The sequence below is a fragment of the Anastrepha ludens genome, chromosome X, assembly GCF_028408465.1.
Source record: "Anastrepha ludens isolate Willacy chromosome X, idAnaLude1.1, whole genome shotgun sequence".
In the NCBI taxonomy this organism is placed as follows: Eukaryota; Metazoa; Arthropoda; class Insecta; order Diptera; family Tephritidae; genus Anastrepha; species Anastrepha ludens.
The window spans coordinates 49132106-49157211 of NC_071503.1; the positions used below are offsets into that span (position 1 = coordinate 49132106).

The 25106-nt window shown below is 37.2% G+C and overlaps 1 protein-coding gene across 2 annotated transcripts in view; it reads right to left on the reverse strand.

Moving 5' to 3' along the window:
• Nucleotides 1-24393, reverse strand: part of LOC128869181 (uncharacterized) — a 57241-nt gene extending 32848 nt beyond the window's left edge. For both annotated transcript variants that reach the window (XR_008455225.1, XM_054111693.1), the window contains exons 1-3: nt 22904-24393; nt 22642-22801; nt 22363-22577 (exon numbers count right to left, since the gene is read on the reverse strand). Coding sequence is in view for 1 of the 2 variants with exons in the window: in XM_054111693.1 (XP_053967668.1) it covers nt 22363-22413 (51 nt within the window). In the remaining variant the exon portion in view is untranslated. The remainder of the gene's footprint in view (nt 1-22362; nt 22578-22641; nt 22802-22903) is intronic.
• Between the last annotated feature and the right edge of the window lie 713 nt (nt 24394-25106).

A 25106-nucleotide genomic window follows, 5' to 3' on the forward strand; every position in this document is an offset into this window, starting at 1 on the left:
CCTAACAGTTTTTAACCGTGCATTTAAATACAAATATTACTTTAATTTTAAAAAATCCCCACGTAAACGCACTTTTCAAATTTGCATTCACCGTATTCATAAACAAACTGCTATCACCACACCCATTATGCAAGCGGATTAGCTAATCTCTTCAAATTTGATGAGAGCGTAATAATACGTTCGCATATAAGTATCTAGATGATCTACTTTTTCGCGCTTAACTCAAAATTCGAAATTAAAAAGCGGGATTTCCCATACAACATTTCTCTCCCAAAATCTAAGATTATAAAGTAATCCTAGATAATAACGATACTTTTTGACATACAACCCTGTGTTTTCTGTGTTATCGATAATTATCATTACGAATGTAAGGAGAAACATCAAAATAAAAACTAAATTAAATGGATGCCAGGAAAGAAAACAGGTCTGTAAACATAATTCTAATAAAATGTTTGTTAAATATTATTAATTATGGATTCATTTTACAGAAAAAAGCGTGCGTCCATAAACGTTTTGTCCTCTTATTACTTATTATAAAATGTAATATAGAATTTCCCGTGCTTATTGCTGCCATAATTTTTTGATAAGGATTTCCTCAAACTGTTCATTACTAACAGCAAATTGCGCAATTAAATTAGCTATTCCTTCCCCTTGTATTTTCTTGATATCATTAATAATAATTAAAGAAACCAAAAACACCGAAATATTCCACCAAAATAATTTCTATGAAGAAAAACTTCTCAGCGCAGTATTGATAGCTGATTGTCAATTTTGCAGGTAATCTGCCATATGGGAACGGGTACATTAATTTGGTGATTGGATTTATAGGTGATTAATGCATATAATATAAATAATATAATATTATAAAACATAAAAGTAAACAATTTTTTTTAAGCACGCAGGAAGACAGAAGGCTCACAAACCTTTCATACTTTTCACTGATATGAGATAAGAATCCCATAAGCGACAAAGTGAGAAAACTCGAGAATATATAAGAAAGTAGATACGAAGAATTTAAAAATTACTAACTTAGGAGTAAACGGAAATGTGTTATAGTTGTTGAAAGTGAAAAGAGAAGAGATATAAAAAAAAAAGAATGAAATACGAACATGAGAATGGTGAACGTATAGAAAATACTAGCTGTTACCCGCGGCTTCGCTCGCGTTGTAGCCCTTAAATAAATATTAAAGATCATTACATTTCAATAGGGCTGAATCAATGTGATTTAGTATTTAAAAATTACTACATACAATGAGTTTCAAAAACTTAAAATATGCTTTATTTAATTACAAAAAAAAAAGTTTAAATATATTTCACTGTAATAAAAATAAATAATTTTAAATTCTTATAATTCAAAAAGGTAGAATGGAGAGTATTAATCTAGGATATTTTTGTAGACTATATTATAAGTTTTTCCGTCTTTTGCAAATATGTGTAAATTCCGGGCATTAGACACTCGCGAACATGCTACATATAGTTGACCGTGAGAGAAGCATGGCTTTTCTAAACTCACTCCCGCTACCTGCAATGTCTGCCCTTGTGCTTTATTTATGGTAACAGCAAAGCTAAGCTTGATGGGAAACTGAACCCTTTTGAATTGGAATGGAAGGTCAGTGGGAATAATTAGAATGCGAGGTATGATGACACTTTTTCCCTTACCCATACCTGTTAAAATAGTAGCACCAAGTATATTTTGCCCCAATTTTGTTATCCGAAGCCTTGTTCCATTACATAGCAGAGGAGCATTCAGATTTCGCATAAGCATCACTGGTACATTCAATTTTAATTGAATTTTATGTGACGGTGCACACGGTTCAAGTGAGTTTAAAAATTCCATAGGATATGAAGTACTTAGTTCCGTATCCATAATTGTATCCATTGACAAATATTCCTTCATTTCTCCTTGCACCTCTTTTAAAATGTCAGTGTTGATTCTAGAAACTATTTCATTTTTTGGCGTTAATATTGCTCTTGCGCACAACCACTGATCACTACTCAAATTTTGTTACAATTCCGGAAAAACGTTCGACAAACTAAATTGCAAAATTTTCTTGATAGTGATATATAACCTTCTTTGTCAACGCCTAAACAACCATCACCAATTTTCAACAACATTTCTGCATAAAGTCCCGAGTCCACGCCATTATGAAGATGAACTCTCATATTTGTTTTCAGGCTGAGTTTTTCAACTTTCGACCAAAAGCATGATGATTTAATACATGCTTGAAATTCATCTGCTGGTGTCCCTCTCTGAATGACTGGGAGGGTTTGTCGGAAATCACCAGCCAATAAAACTACCATTCCTCCCATTTTATATATCAACTATCTCGCAAGTCCTGGAGAGTTCGGTTTAAAGCTTCTATAGCCTTCTTGTGAGACATTGTACTTTCATCCCACACTAAAAGCTTACATTCTCGCAGCATCCTACCTCGCGAACTATTTTTACTGAAATTACAGATGGGTGAATCTTCCTGTGCCAGATTTAATGGTAATTTTAAAACAGAATGTGCTGTACGGGCGCCGTTTAATAGCGTCGCGGCAATACCCGAAGAAGCTACAGCAACTGCTATTTGTTTGTCTTTTCTGACTGACATTAATAATATATTAGGTTAAGCAAGAACGTCTTTCCGGTTCCTCCTGGTGCGTCGAGAAAGAAGAGTCCACCATTGCCGGAGTCTATTTTACGTAAAACTTGGTGGAAAACATGATTTTGCTCTGGAATTAATTGAAGGACTAATTCTGTTACTTGATGTTGCAGTGCTATAAAAGCATAATCTATCTCTCGAGCAATTTCATTATTAAAGTCATCTGTATTGTTTCGTCGAGGGCTTTGCATTCCAAAATCATTTAATTTTTTTCCAACCATTGTAAAAACCTTATTTTCGATTATAATTAGCGTTTCGTTGTAGATATCTTCATTGAAAGTCATATCTGTATGTACTCGCTGCAGTTGATGTAAAATGTCTTCGGCCATGTATTCTTTGTACTTATCCCAAAGAGTTTGAGGATTAGACAAGCCGCATGAAGATAAAAGCGTAGCGTAAAGTTCCCTGATTTTATCTGGTGATCGACATTGTACCGCTTCCTCCATAGTTTCGTCACAATGATTATCATTTTCTAACAATCGCCGAGATTCACATGCTTCTCTGTATGTTTGACATTCCTGACCATTGACAATTTTAAGTTCTGTAAAGCTAGTTGTACCTCTAATATGATGCAATAACATACGCAGACAAAAGCCTTCGAAATTTGTAACATGTACAATATAGACACGACCAAGAGAATCCGATGATTTAACCCCAGGTTGATTTTCAACAGGTGTACCTTGAACACGACGATGCCACTCTTTTTTTTCAGGTGTTCCATGTATAATAACGGGGAACCTCAGAGTACAATAATGTCCTTGCAAAAGTATCATTCTGACAAAGGTGGAAAAAGGCAGTCAGCGTGGTCTTAGGAGGAGATAAAATCCTATCTAGAAAAGTATTTTCATAAAAAAAAACACGCTGTCCGTTTTCTATTGTGTATTCCATGTAGTATTCCATGTAATGGAAAGCCAAGCAGCCGCCATGCTGCTTCATTGCTACTGACATATCTTCCTGCTTGATAAGTTTGTACTTCATTGAGGGTCTGTACAACACCTTCATTACGCAGATTGAAGATCGCCTGATCGCTTCCTCTATTGACACACTTGCAAATATATTTAATCGCACGCACAGAATTGCAGGCTTCACTTTAATGTGGGCGTTGAATAATTTACACAAAATCGGCGAATAGGGCACAACCCAGCTATTATCAAAACTCTTGATTTCCCCACTGCGAGTCCGAATGCCAACCTGTTTACCACCATCAGCAAGCGCCCTTCGTCTATATAACGGGTAACCCTTATCACTGTGAACCGTTTCTTTCATCAGTTCTCGAGGATATTTTTTTCATTAGGAAGTAGCTTCTGTTTTAGCCAAATTAATATGTGCACATGTGGTAGACCTCGTTTCTGCTATTCAATCGAGTACATATGGCACTGGACGTCTCCAAATACTTTTCCTCTTGTCACAACGTTAATTAATTTCTGAACATTCATGTCGATCAGTGGTTTTTTGTCCAGACATAAGCTCTTGAGTTATATCCTGCCACGAAGGATTACAGGTAAAAGTTACGAAGAGGTCAGGCCATCCGTAAGTTCGTACATAAGTAAATGCGCCTTGAGTGTACTCTTGCAAATAACGGGGACTGTTCACGAAAGTGGACGGTAAAATAACCATTTTGCCAATGTCGTTAGGTTTAGGGAAATGTAACGAAGACGTTCGCTCTCTACTTTAATATACATGTCTACCACGAATTGATGGAAAAGTTGCCTTGTTCGCAGAAGGAGATTGAAATCATTCTCTCGAATCATGATGTAATACGCATAGAAGTCCATACAGGAAACTTTTTTATTTGAAATTGGCTGTTTTGTTGTTGGATTAATGACTGGAATATTAAAATGATATCCTGATTCACCTTTACTGAAAATTAATGGGTACTGCAAATCATTATAAAATTTAAGAGTATCGGCAACACGCTGTAGCGTATTATCATGTGCCCGTAACACTATGTCTCGTGGAGAGCACGGGTCACCAGTGCCCAAAACAGCAGCTTCATTGACCATCGGCGCATTATAATGCCTCTCATGTTCACCACGTTGTCTATTGATGCTTTCCATTTCAATTCAACCGGGCTATTCGGGTCATGTTCTTCGATTTCGATGTAACTTAAATATGTTGCTCTCTGGTCAAAATAATTATAAACGTATTTTTTTGTTCGCCCGAAAAAATTTTTTTTCAAGAGTTATCGGCAATTTAGTTTTTCGGCTCAAACTCGATTTTTTTTAATTATATAAGAAAAAAATTTTTTTAAATGCCCATAACTTAGTCAAAAATGAACCGATTTTAATAATTCTGGGTTCAAAATGATCGTAATTACTTACACGAGCGACTTCATGTAGAAACAATTGCAAAAAAGTAGTTGAAAATTTTTTATTTAGCAAAAAAGAAAAAAAATTGAAATTTTTTCGAAATTCAATATTTCAAAAAGTGTATTTTTTTTATTTTTATAACTTTTTCCAAATCAAAAGAACATCTCAAACTTTAATTGAGCTGAATGCCTAGTAGCTAAAATGAGTTGTTTTTGAGTAATGCATTTTTGAGTAAAAATCCTGTTTCGCACTTTTTGTTTTTTGCAAAATAAAACATTTTGAACTACTTTTTTGCAATTGTTTCTGCATGTAGTCGCTCGTGTAAGTAATTACGATTATTTTGAACCCAGAATCATTCAAATCGGCTTATTTTTGACTAAGTTATGAGTAATTAAAAAAAATTTTCTTATATAGATTCTTTCCATTTCAATTCAAAAGGGCTATTCGGGACATGTTCTTCGATTTCGATGTAACTCAAATATGTTGCTCTCTGGTCAAAATAATGAGACACGTATTTTTTTGTTCGCCCGAAAAAATTTTTTTCAAGCTTTATCGGCAATTTTGTTTTTCGGCTCAAAATCGATTTTTTTTAATAATATAATATATCAGTACAGTAGTGACTCTCGTCGCGATAAGATCATTTTTAATCGTCTGCCTTAGTGTACACTAGCTATCAACAGTGCAAAAACCAAAAACCAAAAGAACAAAAAACAAAAACAGTGTATTAAGCTGTGAAACCAACAAACAAACAAGAATAATTACAATACATAAGAACCAAACCAACGTGCTTCTTACTAACTAGTAAACAAATAAGATCAAAAAGGAAGAAAAAACAATACAAGTGTAGTGATAATTTAGAGTAGTCCCAGTTCCACTAACAACATGAACGACCCACCTAATATAGCAAAAACTTTCAATCAACCTCTTTTGCAATGGGACAAAACCATAAAACCAAAATTTTCAACCTTAGGACCAAAATACCTCATTATGACCAGAACCAACAACACTAATACACTCTCCAACGTTTCCCCCTTTTTACTTAAAAAGGCTATCGACATTACGTGCAGTGGTGAGGTTGAAGAATGTAAGAAAACTCGTAGTGGAAGTGTCTTAATTAAAACCAAAAATCATGCTCAGGCAAACAGATTAATAACATTAACCGCTCTATCCAACGAAATCACAATTCAAATTACCGAACATAAAACTTTGAATTATTCCAAAGGTGTGATTTATTGCAACGCTCTCCGTGGCATCCCACAAGACGAGATTTTGGAGGAACTTAAATCTCAAAATCTTTGTCTTGTTGAAAAAATCCTTAAAAACGATAATAATAACTTGATTGAAACGGGACTAGTGGTATTAACATTCGACTCAACTACATTACCAGAAGATATTCGTATTGGCTATGAAAAAATCAATATCCGACCACATATACCGCGACCACTCAGATGCAACAATTGTTTTTACTATGGACATATTTCTAAATTCTGTAAAAATAACAAAACTTGCCCCTTCTGCGCAAAAGACTACCGTTTAAATACAGAAAGTAAAGAAGAGTGTAGAAACAAGAAACTTTGCGTCAACTGTCATATCTCTAAGGTTACTCCAAACGACCACTCAGCTATTGATAAGAAGTGTCCAATATTTATTAAACAGCAAGAGCTCCAAGCAATAAAAACAACGCTCAAAGTTGATAACAAGACTGCCTTCACCATATATCAAGAACGCCATCAACATAATCATGCTACATACCTTTCTGTTGTTACCACCCAGCCACCAATTATAGAAAATACCCATTCCCAACCAACAACAGTGCTTCCACCATCATCACAGAGACCAGCTGAACACCACCCACCCATCAACACTACAAATCAACACGGACGGCCCGTCGCCACTTACAGCGATGTTGTAATTGACTCCGACTCTGAACCAAATTCAACATCATCAGCACATGATTTAGCATCGAAAGTCATCTCCAACACCAAACTCAAAATCTTCCCGGGAAACACTTCTAAACGCCTCATATCTCAATTAACCCATTACTGCATAAAGTTTGTCCATATACTTATAATGAATTTCTGTGAAAATTTCGGGTTATGGAGATCACACAAATCGAGTGGTGAAAGAAAAGTTACACATTTGTCTGTAGTTTGTTGTAAACAAGCCGTCCGATTTATCGAACGTTATGCATACCGGCACCTCAAGCTATCTCATGAGAAATAAAAAAAACCGAATGCTTCTAGCAAAATTTATTTAAAATATTACTGAAAATGAAGAAATACAAGTAAATTAATTATATATAAATAATATTTAGGTATTGGGCTCTACATGATACTCCATGAAACACTTAGGATGGAGGCCTACTTCACATTTTTGGCATTTGTATTTTGATTTCCCACCACACTTATTTGTACAACGGTGTTCGGAATTTATTGGAACAATCCAATGGTTGAGGCAATCAAACCGTGTAGCGGAAAATGGTGTAGCTGGTTTTCGTCCTTGATGTGGGGGTGTTCCGTGTGTCACAAGCAGAGTTCGAGCCACATGCCTCCTAAATGCCCAGTGTCCTTATTACAGCCAACTTTTTTCACAAGTAACCATCCATTTACAATTGAAACATCAACGAAATAGGCAAAAATTGGCCACCACCATTTCCTTATCCGCATCCTTGTACGCACATTTGCAATCGCCTGATCGCATTTATCCACTCCACCCATATACTTATCATAGTTAGAAATTAAAGACGGTTGGGGGAGTGCAATTTTTGCTTTATTCACGTGTGACCACCGCGTGGCAGTTGTCATTGTCATGTTTTCGAAATTGGTTGCGACCGTAACTACATTGTTATCTTTCCAGCGACACACAAATACTTCGTCGGCCGTCCTGAAATCGGTGTAGCCTCGGTCTTCACTCTTAAACATTTTTACATCTTTCAGAGGACAATTTTCTGTGCGATTGGCTCGTAAAGTACCTGTTGCATAAAATCCTATTTCTCGGAGTGCTTCAACAAACTTAAAGATGTAAAGAAATTATCGAAATACATTTTTATCCCATTATTAGATGGTAACTTTGCAAGGTCTAAAAGGGTGAGGACTACATCTCCACCTAGCCCAAAGGTTTTTTTCTCAGCACTTTTTCCTGTATATAAACTAAAGGCAACCATATATCCTTGCGCACAAAGCCCAATTTTTAAATCCAAACCTAATGGGCTAATATGGAATCATGCTTTCATCGACACTATAATGTTCGTCTATGCCGTAGTGCTTTTGGAAAGAATTCCCGAGCCTATCTAGTAACGGGCGCAATTTATACAGTCTATCAGAAGATGCAGCTATTTGGCTATTATCATTGAGGTGCAAGTTTTGGAGTATTGATTCAAACCTGTTACACCTTATATTTTCGGAAAGAAGTTTTGGAACATCGTTGTCTCTGGAAAAATAAAGTCGTTTATTTGGTAACTTAGCGTATCCTGAAAGTATCATTCCTCCCAAAATGACATAAATTTCATCTTCAGTAACCATCAGCTGTTTATTCTTCTGCCCAGCGTAAATATTACTTTGGTCCACAATTTGTTTGATCAATTCCTGATTGAAAAACAATTTAAAAAGTCTGTAGGAGTCTTACAGTCAAAAGCTTCTTCTGATGGTATTTGTTGGCTGAATTCTGTGCAAGAAAAATTTGGGATTTGTTTCTTCCATAAGTCAACTCTTCTTTTCTTGGCAGGTTGTAACCCTTTCTTTAAAGTCGAAAGTGGTACATCATCTTCGCTATCGCTACTCGAAGAGGACTCGTGCAAACTCTGATCTTGATTAGATCCCCTATTTGTGTGAAAACGACGAAGTTCGTACTTAGTTCGCAATAATTTACGTCCTAAATGGTTCAAATTAGCATCGTGCTCTTCATCCGATTTATCACTGTCCTCATCTGTGGCTTGGCCTTCAAGTTCGATTGGTGGCTCTACGTAAATAATATTTTCATTGTTAATATTTCCATCATCGCTCTCCAAAAGGCTCAAAATTTCATCTACAGTCAATCTGGAAAACGCAAAAAACCAAACCACTTAGAGCCTGCTATGCATAAGGTTCGATATATCGGACGCCACAACTAAATACTGCAGTAAATGTTTGATAATAAAGCAAACTTCACAATTTTTTATGTTTTGCTTACTAACACACTTATACACTAATAAACACTTGTCACTAAAATTGTTTGCTAAAAATATACCAAAAAAATTTAAAAAAATATTTTACCCTTTACGCGAAAGAGTCTGCTTGCAATCCGCCATACAGAAAAGTTTAAAATAACGGGAACTCCTTGCGATGGGTCGACAAATCAAGGTATGCCTTTGTTGGAGAAATAGTTTTATTTCGATTACAACGTTTAAGCCACCTCCACATCACACTTGCTTGATATAAATTTAATTTAACTCATGTCCGATATATCGAACGTTATGCTGTAATGGGTTAAAAAGTAAAAACAAACTAATTTCAAAATCAAATGTCAAACAGCCTGGCAAAACAACAACAAACCACGAAAGCGAAGAAGCTATGGAAGATTTTTAAGTTTTCTGGATTTATGCCCTTTTCTTATGACTTTTATTTATCATCAATGTATTTACACTCATTTCTATTACCAATTAACTTATTCAAAACAACTATAAATTTTAATTTAACCATTCTTAGAATTACATTTACGTATACAGCAACAATATATCTAAAGTTCTGATCGTTTATCTCTAAGCTAAAAATATGAAACTTAAAATACTACAATGGAATATTAGAGGCTATCTTAACAATTATAATGAGCTGTTGTTGCTAATAAAGAAACATAATACAAAAGTGATAGCACTACAGGAAACGCATATTCAACCAAACTCACCCATTCCTATTCCAATTAACTTTAACATTTATACTCTCAACTCCTCCAACGCTTTTGGAGGGGTTGCCATTCTTATTCACAATTCCATCCAGCACGAGCAAATAACCTTAAATAACGATTTCGAAGCTATCGGAGTCAAAATATACTCACAAAAACAGTTCAATGTGATATCTGCTTACTTCCCTATACTCGTCTCACTTTTTCAATCTCAACAGCCTAGCTCTCAAGTCCAAAAACCCCGATTTATTACTAAAACAGCCAATTGGGTATCATTCAGTCAACACTCAGAAAAACACAACTGCAACCGCCTGGTAGCCGATAATATAAATAAAGAGGCCGCTAATATCAATAAAATTATTCTTCAAGCCGCACATGCTTCCATCCCCCAATCTAACCCAAATAAGTACACCCACAATGTCCCATGGTGGAACTCAAAGCTACAGGAGCTTCGTATTCAAAAAAATAAGTGCTGGAGTTCCCTCAAACGAAACATTAACCAAGGCACTGTGATGAGGTACAAACGAGCTAGTGCGATTTTTAAAAGGGAACTTAAACAATCCAAAAGAAAATCATTGGAAGAATTTACCTCCCAAATCAACCCCAGCACTCCAACGGAAAAAATTTGGGCTAATATAAAACGACTTAGTGGTTATAAAACAAAACACGGAATTCACTGCCTGAAGAGTCTCAACGCACCCTTTTTCAACATTACAGATCGTAAACAAATATCAGATGAATTTGGCTTGCATTGGTCTAATTCATCTAGTGATAATAAATTCCCTCTTTTATTTCAAGATAAAAAGAATATATCTCTCAACATTACGTTTCCACAAACCTCCGACGCCAAAGCATTAGAAATTGAAAGAGAAATAAATTTACTCGAACTTAAATCCGCTCTGCAAAACCTCAAAGGTAAAACACCTGGTTATGACCGAATAACGTACTCTATGATCTCTAAACTTCCTCTGTCAGTAACAAACAGATTGCTTAATTTCTACAATAGCATTCTCCAATCACATATCCCCCAATCATACAAACTTGCTATAATAACCCCTATATTAAAATCTAAATCAAACAAAATTGAAATCGATTCATACCGGCCAATTTCCTTAAATCCATGCTTATCTAAACTATTGGATAAAATTATATCAAACAGGTTATGGTGGTTTGTTCGAAGCAACAAACTTATCCATAACAATCAGGTTGGATTCAAGCGGGGAAAGTCAGTAACAGATGCTCTATTATATGTAGACCATCACGTTGCAGAATCTTTATCCGCAAGAAAACATATGTCAATAAAATCACTCGACTTCGCAAAAGCAATTGGAATCCACGCTATAATAGATCAACTGCTCGAGTGGAAACTCGGGCCGCGAATTTGCAACTATATAAGAAACTTTATGACCCATAGGAAAATTAAAGTCAGATTAGACAATGTCCTTTCCGAAACTTACCCACTTCAAAACGGAATACCGCAAGGCTCACCCCTTTCAGTAATTATATTCCTAATAGCATACAACAAGCTTTGTGCCACAATTTCCTTTTATAAAGAAGTCTCGTTCTGCGCTTACGCAGATGATTTCAATATTTTAGTTAAACAAAAAAAGGATAAAAATGTTAGTATTAATCTAAACAATTTATTTGGAGACATTAACTCCTGGTGTAACTACTCTGGTGCTTCACTCTCGGTACAAAAATGCAAACACTTACATATATGCCGTAAAAAACAGTGCTCGCCCTCTGTCCACTGCAACAACATCCAAATAAATAAGGTAGATACTCTAAGAATACTAGGAGTCACTTTTAACAACCACTATAATTGGAATTCACACATATCACTTCTACAACAAAACCTTTCACAGCGCCTTAATATCATCAAGTGCCTCTCTAGCTTCAAATTCAATTGCAACTCAGTAACACTTATACAAGTAACGAAAGCGCTCTTGATATCAAGAATTGATTTCGGCCTCTTTCTATATGGTTTCGCACCTAAATCTGCTCTAAATAAGTTAAGAACTATTCTGAATGCGGCTATAAGAACCGCGCTAGGAGCATTTAGAACGTCCCCGATTAATAATATGCTTTTTGAAGCTAACATTCCCACAATAGAAGCGAAAAGGGACTATATCACAAATAAATTAAATAAAGTGCTTATGAATAGCTATGATGCCCCTGTCTTCAAAATTGCTCAAACCTACAAAAAAATAGGCCATCTAAAAGAGTCCCCTCAGCAGTTAGTAGAGCAGTCCTCAACAGCAAAAAACTTAACCTTCCATATCTACCACTAAAACCTATTCTAACCCACATCCCCCCCTGGCGTTTACAGAAAGCAATAGTTAACACTGAGCTCCGAAAGTGTAAAAAATTCGAAACACCAGCTAAAATATATCAACAAGCTTTTGCACACTTACAAAATGAACTCAAGGACTACACCTTCATATACACAGACGGCTCCCAAAGCAATAATATGATCGGATTTGGCGTAACTACCGAAAATGAAAACTTAATAGTATCCAACCTAGCTGCATACAGTACAGTCTACTCTGCTGAATTAATTGCTATCATGTCGGCTGTTAATATAATTAGAAATAAAAAAGGTAAATTTGCAATTTGCTCCGATTCACTTTCATCTCTCGATGCCATATCCAATATCGAAAAATGATTACTATCCTAGTTCTATCCGTAGTATTTTACAAACAAAATACCCAAATATTTTACTGATATGGTCCCCGGGCCATGCCCTTATAAAGGGTAACGAATTTGCTGATAGCACGGCTAAATACGCCACCATAGCTCCTGTATTAACAACTACTAATCTAAATGTTAATGATATAGCTGAATTTCTTAAGAAAAAATTCATAAAACAATATAAATCTGAGACTTGGCAAAATGCTCAACTTGGTACAAAGCGCAAAATGTAAAAAAGCTTGATTTAAGCAACCTCCTAAAACACTCTAACCTTTCACTTTCTAGAATGGACCTTGTTAAACTCACGCGAGTACGTCTGGGCCATTCAAAATTAACCCATAATCACCTTATCGACAGCAATACCCCCAGAACATGTCAGTTTTGTAACTCCACCCCGATCTCCATTAATCACGTTATGTCTGAATGTTATCCCTTCAACTCACTAAGAAAAAATATATTCCATAACACCGATCCCATTCAATGCATTTCCAACCCCACAATCGATAATATTAAAAAAATTATAGCTTTCTTAAAAATATCAAAATTATATTACGAAATTTAAACAAGCATGTCGAAAAATTATATTGTATCTCCTAATTTATAATGAAATTCTAAACGACGCATAAGCACTTAGTATTAAGCATTAATTAAGCACTAATTTTACATCATAAGAAGAAGCTGAAGGCCTTAGTAGCCATAGCTTTCCTAACTAGGCTTATAATTTTAATTATAAGCTTCAGTTTGTAATAATAATAATAATAATAATAAACCTGCAAAAATTTATGCTGATCATTTTCTTCCGGAAATAGTGATCCAATTTGATGATATATCTGCCCTTGTACAGTAAAAGTTGGTGAAAATCCGGGCATTCTTATCACTTTATCAACTCCAAAGGATGTCATTTGAAAGCAAGAGTTATACTTTCTTATTTTGCTTAAGAATTGCTTTGACTCATTTGTAACATTTAACAATAAAGTTTTTAAAGGCTCTTCTGGTTCACCAAGTACTGGAAGTGAAACTTTACCACTGGAACAACACATTCCAGCAGTTTCATCTTTCCACTTGAAAGCATCGCAATACTGACATTTTTTATCCATTGTGCCAATAACAATTAAAGGATGATTATGATATTCAATTGAAGGATAATATTGAAATCCAGTACCATTAAATACAGACCAATCCTTACTTATAAAATTTCTACGGCGCGTGCTCTGCATTTCTGCATTATGAATTCTTCTCACCTGCGATTGCTCTGGGGTTTCTATTGCTCTTCTAGCTGCCTGCAGCTCAGCTTATCTTTCTGAGCGAACTTGTGCTTGAGAAGGCGTTTCAGTTGCTCTCAAAATCCTTTTTCGCTGTTCTTGTCGTTGTTTTCTCAGCTCTGCGTTAATCGAAGACTCTTGATTTCGTGCAACTTTTGCCGCACGGAGCCGCGACAAATTTTTGGATAGATCAGATTTCCGTTTCCGAGGCATTTTTAAAGAAGAACAGAGTATGAACTAAAATCAGTGGTAAGATTTAAAATAATCAAGTGACATCTACCCGCAAAAATGACATCAAACCTCAAAAATCAAAATTGTATATATTTTATATAAAAATATAAAAATGACAGAAGAATACCAAATATCAGATCAATATGTCATCAAGAAAAGGGTAAAATTCCAATTACTAAATTTGACCCAAACAAACAAATAAATAAACTGGGCAAGCTAAATAAAACTGTTTAATAAAAAAACAATAAATATAGAAAAATTTCAAACAGCTGAAATTTTGAGATTTTTTGACAAACAATTTTTTTATCATTCAAAAAAAATATTTTTTTTTAATAAGAAGTATCCTATGTTACTTCTATCACCTCCAAAAACATGTGCACAAAGTTTCGTAATAATCGGTTAAGTAGTTTTGGCATGAAAGCGTAACAAACAAACTTACATTCACATTTATAATATTAGTGGGGATATGAAAGCAGAACACAGTTGTTCGAAATAGTTACTTAAAGCTGTCTAAATAATATTTAGTTATACAATTGAAACAGATTTCTAAACCTTCCCGAAACTAATGTGGCTTGATACAACGGTGTTTGTGTCAATGTCCTCAAAGTCATAGAACGAGAGAATCCCATAAAGTACTATAAAGACGTTTATAAATTGTACTAGATATTCTGGCCTACAACCTTAAGTAACACTGACCTTTGGGCTAATATATAATATATATATATTGTATATATATATATATATATTGTATATATAATTGGCTCCTTCTATTTGTGACGTGCGTCTTGATGTTGTTCCACTAATGGAATTTCCTTGAAATACGACGTCACAATTTGAAGTAGATCGGCCAGGCTTTCGTGGAGACAAATAAAATTTCTAGCTTCAAATAAGTCAAATTTTAATCTGTTTGTTGAGGCCATATGTTGCACATAGGAACCACTGGAAAATACAAATTAAAATTGGGTCTAGAAGAAATTCATTGAACACTGTATGGTCAATGGCCCGTAAACCTCAATAAACTCAATATTAAAGAAATTAGCAACTATCAATCAAAATTAAAACAAACTAAAAGGTTTATGTATACTCGTATACCAATAAAAATTTATAATTATAAATACAGCTCTTAGTTTATTATTATTTCGCATATTACGACGCAAGTTAATGAAAACGAGTTTCACATTAAGAATTAAAACCTCATAAACTGTGTATCAAACACAACCACTGCACTGGAAATTATATTTAACATAAGCCAAATGTAACTGGCAAAGTACAAAAGTAATGGAAAAATTAATTCCTTCAAAAATATGCATGCTAGGGTATAAATGTAAATACCCAGCAGCGCACCATAAATCCATACTCGTCTTAGTATCTGCTTAGTTTTCTATAGTTAGATCTGAAGTTTACATTCAAATGTCATATCTATGTAATTCGCAGAAAATATGGCACCTCCTGATCATCTACATATATTTATATAGTGGTATATTCTGTATTTTAGCGTTTGTGAAAACTACGTGAACATATTAGTTTAATTATTCATTTATTAGCCCACTCGGAGACCTTATTTAAAGCGGTTTGTAGTGTGACTGTCAATTCGCTTTCAGTTTCACCAACTGCAATCAGCGCGGTGTCATCTGCAAACGTTGCTGTGATAAGCACGACACCAAGATTTCGTAGTAGGTATTGTTTAGGAAGTATTAATTTTAGTTTAGGAAGCAAACCTATGTCACAAACTTTATCGAATATCTTTGCCACATCGAGGAATATGCCAGAGTATAATTTTTTGTTTTCCAGTGCCTTTTCTATTCCGTGCGTGATCCTGTGTACCTGGTCGATTGTAGAAAGTTTACCTCGAAGACCAAACTGATGTGTTGGAATTACTATTTCTTGCGTTCTATTATTTTATTGAGTCACTTAATCAACAGTTTTTCAAATAGCTTTGAGGTCACAGGTAGAAGTGCGATGCAATTTCGTGTCCGGGTTTACATGGTTTTTGAAGCGTAATAACCTCTGCAGTTTTCCAGATAATTGGAATGCAATGAGACTTAAAAGATGTGCTCATTAGGTTAGTGAGAATTGGGATGCTTTTAAGTGGAAGATGCTTGAGTATTTCTGCACTGATTAAATCGAAACCAGCATTTTCATTTCTCTTTTTAGTTCGGCGCTCGTAACTCGTGGAACTTCTCAAAACTCTTGAAGAACGGATGTATACAGGCTTTTGCATGTTGCCTCATGAGGTTTGAAAACATCAGCTAGATAGTCTGCATATATTTCTGCTTTCTAGCATTAATTAATTGCCCATTTTCCTTCTTTTATCTTGAGAGGAGGGCAGTGCATATGTGGCCTTTTTAACACACTTTTATTAACACACTTTTATTAGGTCGGGTTGTATGTATGTATGTATGTATGTATGTAACGGAATCTTTGAGCTTAACTTTCACTGGCTTCTAAAAATCTGATCGACTTGGAATTTTGGAGGACCGATGACAATGCAATAATTTGATACAAGTTTTCCATTATCCTTATTAGGATTGCCAGGATTACTATTTTCTTTTTTTACCTGTGGGCAAAAAGTAAGGTGAATTTGGTTGTAAAATGAAAAATCTTTATTTATTCTTGTAAATCAATTTCATTCCCTTCAAAACAATCCAATCTCGATGAAATACACTTGTGCCAACAATTTTTCCAATCCCCGAAACATGCCAAATAGTCCATTTCCGGTATAGCCATCAGCACCTTCTTCGATTCAGCTTTTATCTCCTCAGTCGACTCGAAACGCGTTCCCCGGAGTGGTCTCTTGAGTTTTGGGAATAGCCAGAAGTCACACGGAGCCAAATCAGGCGAATACGGTGGTTGCGGAACGATATGCGTGGAATTTTTGGCGAAATAGTCACGAAGAACGAGTGCAGTGTGAGACGGTGCATTATCGTGATGCAAAAACCAAGAGTTGTTGGCCCATAATTCTGGTCTTTTTAGATGAATTGCTTCACGAAAACGACGCGTAACGCTCAAATAATATTCCTTATTAACAGTTTGGCCAGGTGGAAGGAATTCATAGTGCACCGCACCACGAAAATCGAAAAAAACTGGCCAATGGAGTGGGGTAGCCGTTTCTCAGGCTCTCTCCACGAAATAAGTTCTTCATCCCGATTACTTCTTTATCACGGCCGATAACTGCATAGCTTTAGACTCACAGTCGATAAGAAAGGAATTAAATATAACACGAATATATCGAATCATTAATTCACTGACTGCAATGATAACAATAATTTTCATTCATAATAAAAAATAGTTTAAAAAAAAACTGAAAAACACGCTTTTTTGCTAATCGAACTAAAAAGTAGAAAATAAAAAATAGATTAAAAAACTAAAAAACACGCTTTTATTGCCAATCGAACTAAAAAGTATAAAATAAATTTTAATGACAAAGATACCTATAATGAAGTAATAGCAAATCGAACGATCAGTCATAGTCAACTACCTCAGAACAGAATTATAACAAAAATTAAGATACAAATAGAATAATTCAAATTAGAGTTAAAAGCGACGATCGTTAGACAATGAATGCAAGGGACGAGAAAAAATATCATTTTTACATTTCTTTATTTTCCGACTAACATCAGTTTGTTTAGCTTAGTTTTATCTATTGGTGCTCGAGTTTGATGCCACTTACTGTGAAGTTCTCTCTTTAGTGAAATAAGATCTCTGATTTCCTTTGGGTATTGTGTAATGACTGCGGTTTTTTTTTTAATAGTTCGAGTATTTTTTTGCGCTAAGTTGCACGTTGGCGTAAAATTTTGAACTTCATTATCTAATGGGGGGGTGGATGTATACTGCGATAAGCGAAAGATCTTAATTAATGGTTACAGCTGTAACCTGAAAGTCATCAACAAAAACTTTTTCTTCTTCGAGGTGCTTGACACAGCCTTTTATTAATATTGTACTACCACCTCGGGCACAATTGCTTGGATGAATCACATCACAGGTTTTATAGTTTTCAATTTTTATGTATAATTACGTTGTGAAATGCGCTTCAGATATCATACAGACATTAACATTCCCGAATTGAGTACAATCTCCAACGCATATTTGTGCTTTAGTAGACCGTTCGAGTTCCATAGAAGTAGTCCAGTAAAAAGAGACCAAAAAAATAGCGAAGTAAGTAATTTTAGAAGTATGGTTTTATTATGTGAAACCCAAAACTTAAATTTAAGTTTTCGGGGTCGGGGATTGTGTCCCGCGGCCGCCATCTTAGAAATAAAGGTGCAACCGGATACTTTTTTTGTAGATAATAATATTATCTACAACTTTCATTCAAAACTTTTTGTTGTAAAATTAATAATGAAAAAGTTAATATATTAACAAAATTACGCCAAAAATTAAGTGATGAATTGTTTTCAAGCATCATAATGTTTTTTTATTGATTTTATGGAAAATATGCATCAGAGCTTTTTTATTGAGCATTCTTTTGTGAACATTTTTGTCTATAAGTTTTTTCCACTATCTTTATTTAGTCGTACGATTTAGAGCTGCTAAGCGGAGCAACCAATACATTAGCGAAGCGCATAAGCTCACATGAATATCATTCGTTCTTATTTTGTACGAGATTATTCATTCCTTTGAGATAGACCTGTTGCGTACATACATACATATATATATATTTTACCTCCCTACCTGCCTACCTACCTACTATATATATATACATTTTACCTGCCTACCAACTTACCTACCTACCTACCTACTACATATATATATATTGACACCAAACCGGTTTGAGAGAGAGAGTACATGCATGCCAATAAAGTTATGCAGAAAAAAAATTGTATTTGTTAAAACGTGCCAAAAAACATGTGTTGAAATGGGAAGTATTACATTTTGTTACAGTTTTGCTCTTCAGTGTATATATATATATATATATGTATATGGTTTGGTGTCAATGCAACAACAACAACACTAGTAACAAGCAATAATGCAAATAAAGACAAATGTTACAGTTTTGCACTCAACCAATTTTTTTATTTCTTACAGTTAATAAAATAAATATTAATACGTGCAGCTGGCGTTAGTTTTCTACAGTTTTTCGAATATCAACATGTTTTGTTATTGATTTTCGTTAGGTAGGTAGGTAGGGTGGTTGTCGTAAGACACACTTAGACCTTCAGCAGGTCCATTGTGATACCACGGGAGCTTATCCTTACTCTACGTGTTCCCTTTCAAACCATCCGGTTGCTTTAATAAACGAGCAGAGCTTCGTTAGTTTTAGATGGGCTATATCCGCTACATCGGTTAGAAATGCTGTATCGAGGGTGCGCAGCCTTCTCCTAGCTAGGCTTTCACTCTCACATAAAAGGTGTCTGACTGTTTCCTCTTCTTCTGTATTTAGACAGCTTCTACAGAAATCGAAGTACGGGAGTCCTCACCTTCTAGCGTGGCTGCCTATTAAACAATGACCAGTTAAAACACCTATCATTTTTCTTATAGATTCTCTGTTGAATCTTAGCAAGACCTTCGATCGACCGCTGTTCCAGTTCGGCCATGTCTGTCTGCTTAGTTCGCATGTTGTGAGGTTTTGTCAGCTTGTATTTACCTTTTTGATGGTTTCCCTGTCTATAAGTAATTTACAAGTGTCTATGGACATGGGTATCAGCGCCTTATCCGGTTCGAGATCGAGCGTTGTACCGGTTCTTGCAAGTTCATCCGCCTTACAATTTCCTGCAATGTTCCTGTGGCCTGGTACCCAGATAAGGTGCACCTTGTAGCACTTAGATACGTCATCTAGTAGTTTAAAACATTCTAGAACTGTTTTTGACGAGTGCGTTTTTGATTCCAGCGCTTTTATTGCTGCTTGACTGTCCGAGTAAATGAAGACTTCATTTGTGGATAATACTCTCGTTTTTATTTTTTTAAGCCCATCTTTTATGGCAGTGACTTCCGCCTGAAATACACTGCAATGATCAGGTAAGCGAAATGATTGGCATACTCCGAGTTTGTCGGAGTAGACCCCTCCACCTACTTTGTTATCCAGTTTTGAGCCATCTGTGTAGATGTTTAAGTCATTTATCTTAACAATGAGCCCGTTATCCCATTCCTCTTTGGAAGGAAATACTGTGACAAAGGATTTATTAAAATTGGTGTCCTTGGTCCTACAGAAATCCGTTGTGTTGGGAATGCAGGTGAATTGTTCTAAAATTGAGGAGTGTCCTCTTTGGTTCGTTCTGAGTAGGCCGATTTCTCTTAGTCTGAGAGTTGCTTTGGCAGCTGTTTGCTTACCGTATTGCTCTATTGGTAAAATGTTAAGCATGATATTTAGTGCATCTGTGGGTGTGGTTCTGAGGGCCCCGCAGATGCAAAGACTGGCCATTCTTTGTACGTGTGCCATGGTTCTTATAATGTACAATTTATCTAAAGCTGGCCACCATACTAATATGCCATATGTTAGGATTGGTCTGACAATTGCCGTGTAAAGCCAGTATACGATAGATGGGGAGAGACCCCAACTTAGTCCTATCAGCTGTTTACAAGAGTATAGTGCTATTGTCGCCCATTTTACTCTATCTTCGACATTTGCCTTCCAAGTTAACTTTCGGTCTAGTATGAGTCCTAAGTAGCGGGCGTCATCACTAAATGACAGTGCCGTTCCACCTAGAGTCGGAGGAACTATATTTGGAATTTTGTGTTTCCTGGTAAATAGGATGAGTTCAGTTTTGTTGGGGTTGACGCTTAGCCCATTTGCTTTTGACCAGTTTTCAACCACGTTTAGTAAATCCTGCATGACTTCTGTAAGTGTATTGGGGAATTTCCCCCTTACTACCATTGCAACATCGTCCGCATATGCTACAACGTGTTGTCCTCTCTCCTCTAGGCTCTTTAGCAATGAGTTTAGTGCCAGCACCCATAGGAGAGGGGACAGCACACCGCCTTGAGGTGTTCCTCTTCTAACTTTTTTCTTGATCTCTGAGGCCCCTAGAGTTGCGATCACAAATCTGCTCAAGAGCATGTTTTTGATGAACTCAACCAGAGCGCCAGAGATCCCGAAATCCGTCAGTGCCTTTATTATGGTATCCGGTAGGATGTTGTTGAATGCGCCCTCGATATCTAGAAAGGCTACCAGTGTGAATTCTTTATTATACATTGACTTCTCGATTTCTGTAACAAGTGAGTTAAGTGCTGTTTCAGTCGATTTCCCTTTACAGTACGCATGTTGTGAGATGCTGAGCTTATTAGGGCTGATGTTAGCCCTAATATGCTCTTCTAAAATTCTTTCTAATGTTTTTAGCAGAAAGGAGGATAGGCTTATTGGCCTGAAATCCTTAGGTGTTGTGTGTGAACTTTTTCCCGCTTTAGGGATAAAGACAACTTTTACCTCTTTCCATGTTGATGGGACACTTTTCAGTTTCAGAGCGGCCTTAAATATGGCCGTCAACCACTCCATGATGTAGTTGAGTGAATGTTGTATTTGGGCCGGGAATAATCCATCTGGGCCCGGTGATTTAAATGGTTTGAACGTGTTAACTGCCCAGGTTATCCTAGTTTCAGTGATTATTTCTTCAATGTCAGAGTTTGGTCTTTCTGTACCATTGTTGATTAATACGTTAGATGATTCGTTGCTGGGAAAGTGTGTGTCCACTAACAACTTCAAAGTTTCGTCACTCGAAGTAGTCCAACTCCTGTCCGGTTTTTGGAGGTATCCGGTGGGATTGTGTTTTTTTGAGAGGATTTTGCGCAGTCTGGAAGCCTCTGTGGTTCCTTCGATTTCTCCACAGACCGTTCTCCAACCAGACCTTTTCGCTTTCCTAACTTCTTTTTTGTAAATTTTTAGTTTACTGTAGTAGCAGTCCCAGTCTTTACTCTCTCGTGTCTCTCGTGTCGCTCTATTAAACTGTTTTCTGCTGTCGTTTCTTAATGTAGGCAGGTCTTCTGACCACCAGGGCGGCTTTTTCTTCCCCTTATACCTAATTAAAAGGCAAGCCTTGTTTAGCGCAGCTCTACAGACCTCCGTTAGGGTTTGTACGTGTTCGTTCAATGATTCTCTGTCTTCAATAGTAATATTTTGGGAATTTGGAAGTCTTTCCTTAAGTTCCCGTTTATATATATGCCAGTTGGCCTTTTTCAAGTTCCTGTTGGCGGGTGGGGCCCGTGGGTTGTTTCCCCCAAATTTTATTTCTATGTAGCGATGATCGGAGTAAGAGTGTTCATTCAGAACTCTCCACTGCATCATCTTTCCGTAGAGGGTTTGACATGCTAGCGTAATATCAAGAACTTCTTGTCTGTTGCGCGTAATAAATGTAGGTTCGTTGCCTTTGTTACACACTAAAAGCTTACTACATATAATATAATTAAAAAGAGACTCACCTCGTTCGTTTGTATCCGAGCTTTCCCATATGGTATGGTGGGCATTGGCATCACCTCCTAGTACTAGTTTGCGATTGTGAGCTTTGCAGTCTTTCACAAGGCTTCTTATTAGCGGCGACGGCAGTGGACCTGTGTCGTCTCCGGCAAAATAGAACGAGGTTAGCCAGGTGTTGCTTCCGCTCACTTCCCAGCTAACCGTCGTAGTATCTGCGTTACTGAAATTTTGAATCATAAATATATTAAGATGTACTTTTGCCATTATGCATGCTCTTTTAGTACCTTCACAATTGGTCTTGTATACTTTATAACCTGATGTCCTCAGACCGCAGATTTCGCCATTCCGTACCCAGGGTTCCTGAATGAGGACTACATTCGGCTGATCTTCTGCCATACGATCCAGGAGGGCAAGGAAGGCTTCTTTACAGTGGTGTAGGTTTATCTGTAGAAGATGCATCAGCTGTTAGCGTTATGTCTGGGTCTTCTTTGCTTTCGCATAAAAGTTCCCTTTCGGAATACTTACGCTGTTGTGTGGGATACTTACCCTCCCGTTCGAAGTACAACCTCCCTAAGCCCATTTCTGAGCCTGAAGAGGCGTATTCTTCTTCGGTGGGCTGGTCGTCTTCGCTCATTGGCTCGGTTTCGCTCATGGGTTCCAGTTCGCCCATGGGCTTTTCATTTTCCTTCGAGGCGAGGAACTCAACTGCATCCGTGGCGGTTTTATAAATGTGGAGCTTCACCGTTACGAAACCGTTCTCAGTTGCCCATCGCATTTCGCTAACGGTTCAATTGAGTTCTCTGTGAGGAGCAGGAGAGCCTGCATGGTGGCGCGCTTCTGCTCTTTCGATTCATCCGCGCTGTTTTGGCTGGTAAGAGTTTTGACGTACCTCCACTCCTGCGTTGGGATATCCGGATTGCAGACCCGGATGAGCTTCATAATCTCTTCCGGGTCTTCGACGGTTGAAGGTAACCAAACCCTTGCTCGCGGCCTGGACGGAATATCCTTCCTGTCCACGACCACCAGCTTGGCATTTGGGTACACTTCTCCGACTTTGGAGATGGCCTTTTTGTACAGTTGAACCGATCTCTCATCGTCGCACGCTATTATTTTTATCTGGCCTTGGTGCCAGCCTAAGTCTTCGCACGCACGCGGGGGGCCGGGGTTCTCCAGAATAACCTTCAGTGCCACTTTCGTTAGCTCGGCCTCGATCCATTTCCATTGGGCCTTGGGGATCATACCTTGAGGATGGTTCTCGTCCAGGACCCCTATGATAAAGCGGTTTTTTGCAACCTCCGCAAATGATCTTCTGGGCGTCACGCCCATTGATTTGTGCCTTTTTACGCTTGGCTTATTATCCTCCAAGGACCGCTGTCGTTTTGGAGCCGATTGTATTGGTTTGAAGTCGGGGTTGAAATCAGGAATGATCGCTTTCGCTCTATCAATCGCCTCTTTCAACTCCTGTGACATTTCACCTTCCTTTGGGCGAGTTTCGTGCACCCTCCTTAGGAGCCTAGCTGCGTTTCTGCGATCCTGGTAGCTCGTTTTCGCTGGGTCTACCACCCTCACAAGCGGCCATCCTTCGGTACCGGAGCTAGCAGTAGCATTGCTTCCGGTCGGGACCGTTTTTGGGGGCTGAATCGCAGTTGACTGCCGGGCTAGTGCCCCCCTACTTGTACTTGGACCTGTGTCCAGTTCTGAGTGCGTGCCAGCTGTCCTCGCTTTCGCTGAGACTGTCGCTATATGTTTGGATCGACTTATTAAGCCGATGGATGGCGTTTTCTTTGAGCTCGGTGCGACCGTTGCTCTTGTTGCGGAACTGTTTGTTCCTGTCGGTCTATTAAAAGGAGGACCGATCTCCTTTTTTTTATTTATTTTTTGATAGTCTCTTTGCATTTTGGACCCACGAGTGTTGGAGAAAGGATGTCCGTCGGTGCATAGCTCCGAACTACACGGGTAAGGCTAGTTATTACGGAGGGCGCCAGTTATCCGTAAGCTCCGTTCGAGACTTGGTTATTTATTAGAAGGGCCCCAAGCCTGACAGATTCTCGGCACGAGTCGCATCACACCTTAATCCAGCCCTTCACCCCCGACCACGTTAAGAGTACTTTGGGTAGTGCTGTACTATTGAGTAGTATCGAACCCAACCCATAGTACCCTTAACTTAGCTAAGTACCTCCTGTAAATAGGAAAACTGTGGTACTTATTACCAGCTGGCACCCTCGGGGAGGGTTCAGTGGAGGATTTTCGCCAGCCATGATTTGATTTTCGTTAAAATGTTTAATTGTTTTGTGTGTGAAAAAGTGAGTGAAGATGATAAAACATCTCTCACTGTTAAAGCCAAAGGTATAAAAACTCTGCTGGAAAAAGTATTGCGAAAGGTCGAAGCGATTATTAGCAATTTTTACTTAGTGTTTCACATGTTACAGTCCATGCTGCTTGTTATAAATATTACTCAGATAAAAGAATAGATAGGAATGATACGGTTGCAGGATGTATGTGAGCAGATTGAATCTTTCTGTGATATTAGGATGGATAACTCAGAACAACATATTGGTCACAGAGATTCACGAGTTTTACGAGACAATCAAGATGTTGAAAGTTGGACAATTGGTTTTTGTCTCATAATCCGTTTTTGGATCGATCGGAGCTTATATCTATTGATACGGGTATCGTTGCTGGCGATAATATAAACTGCCACCACGCTCTTGAACTTGGAAAAATCATGATTTTGGAAAAAACAAGTTCA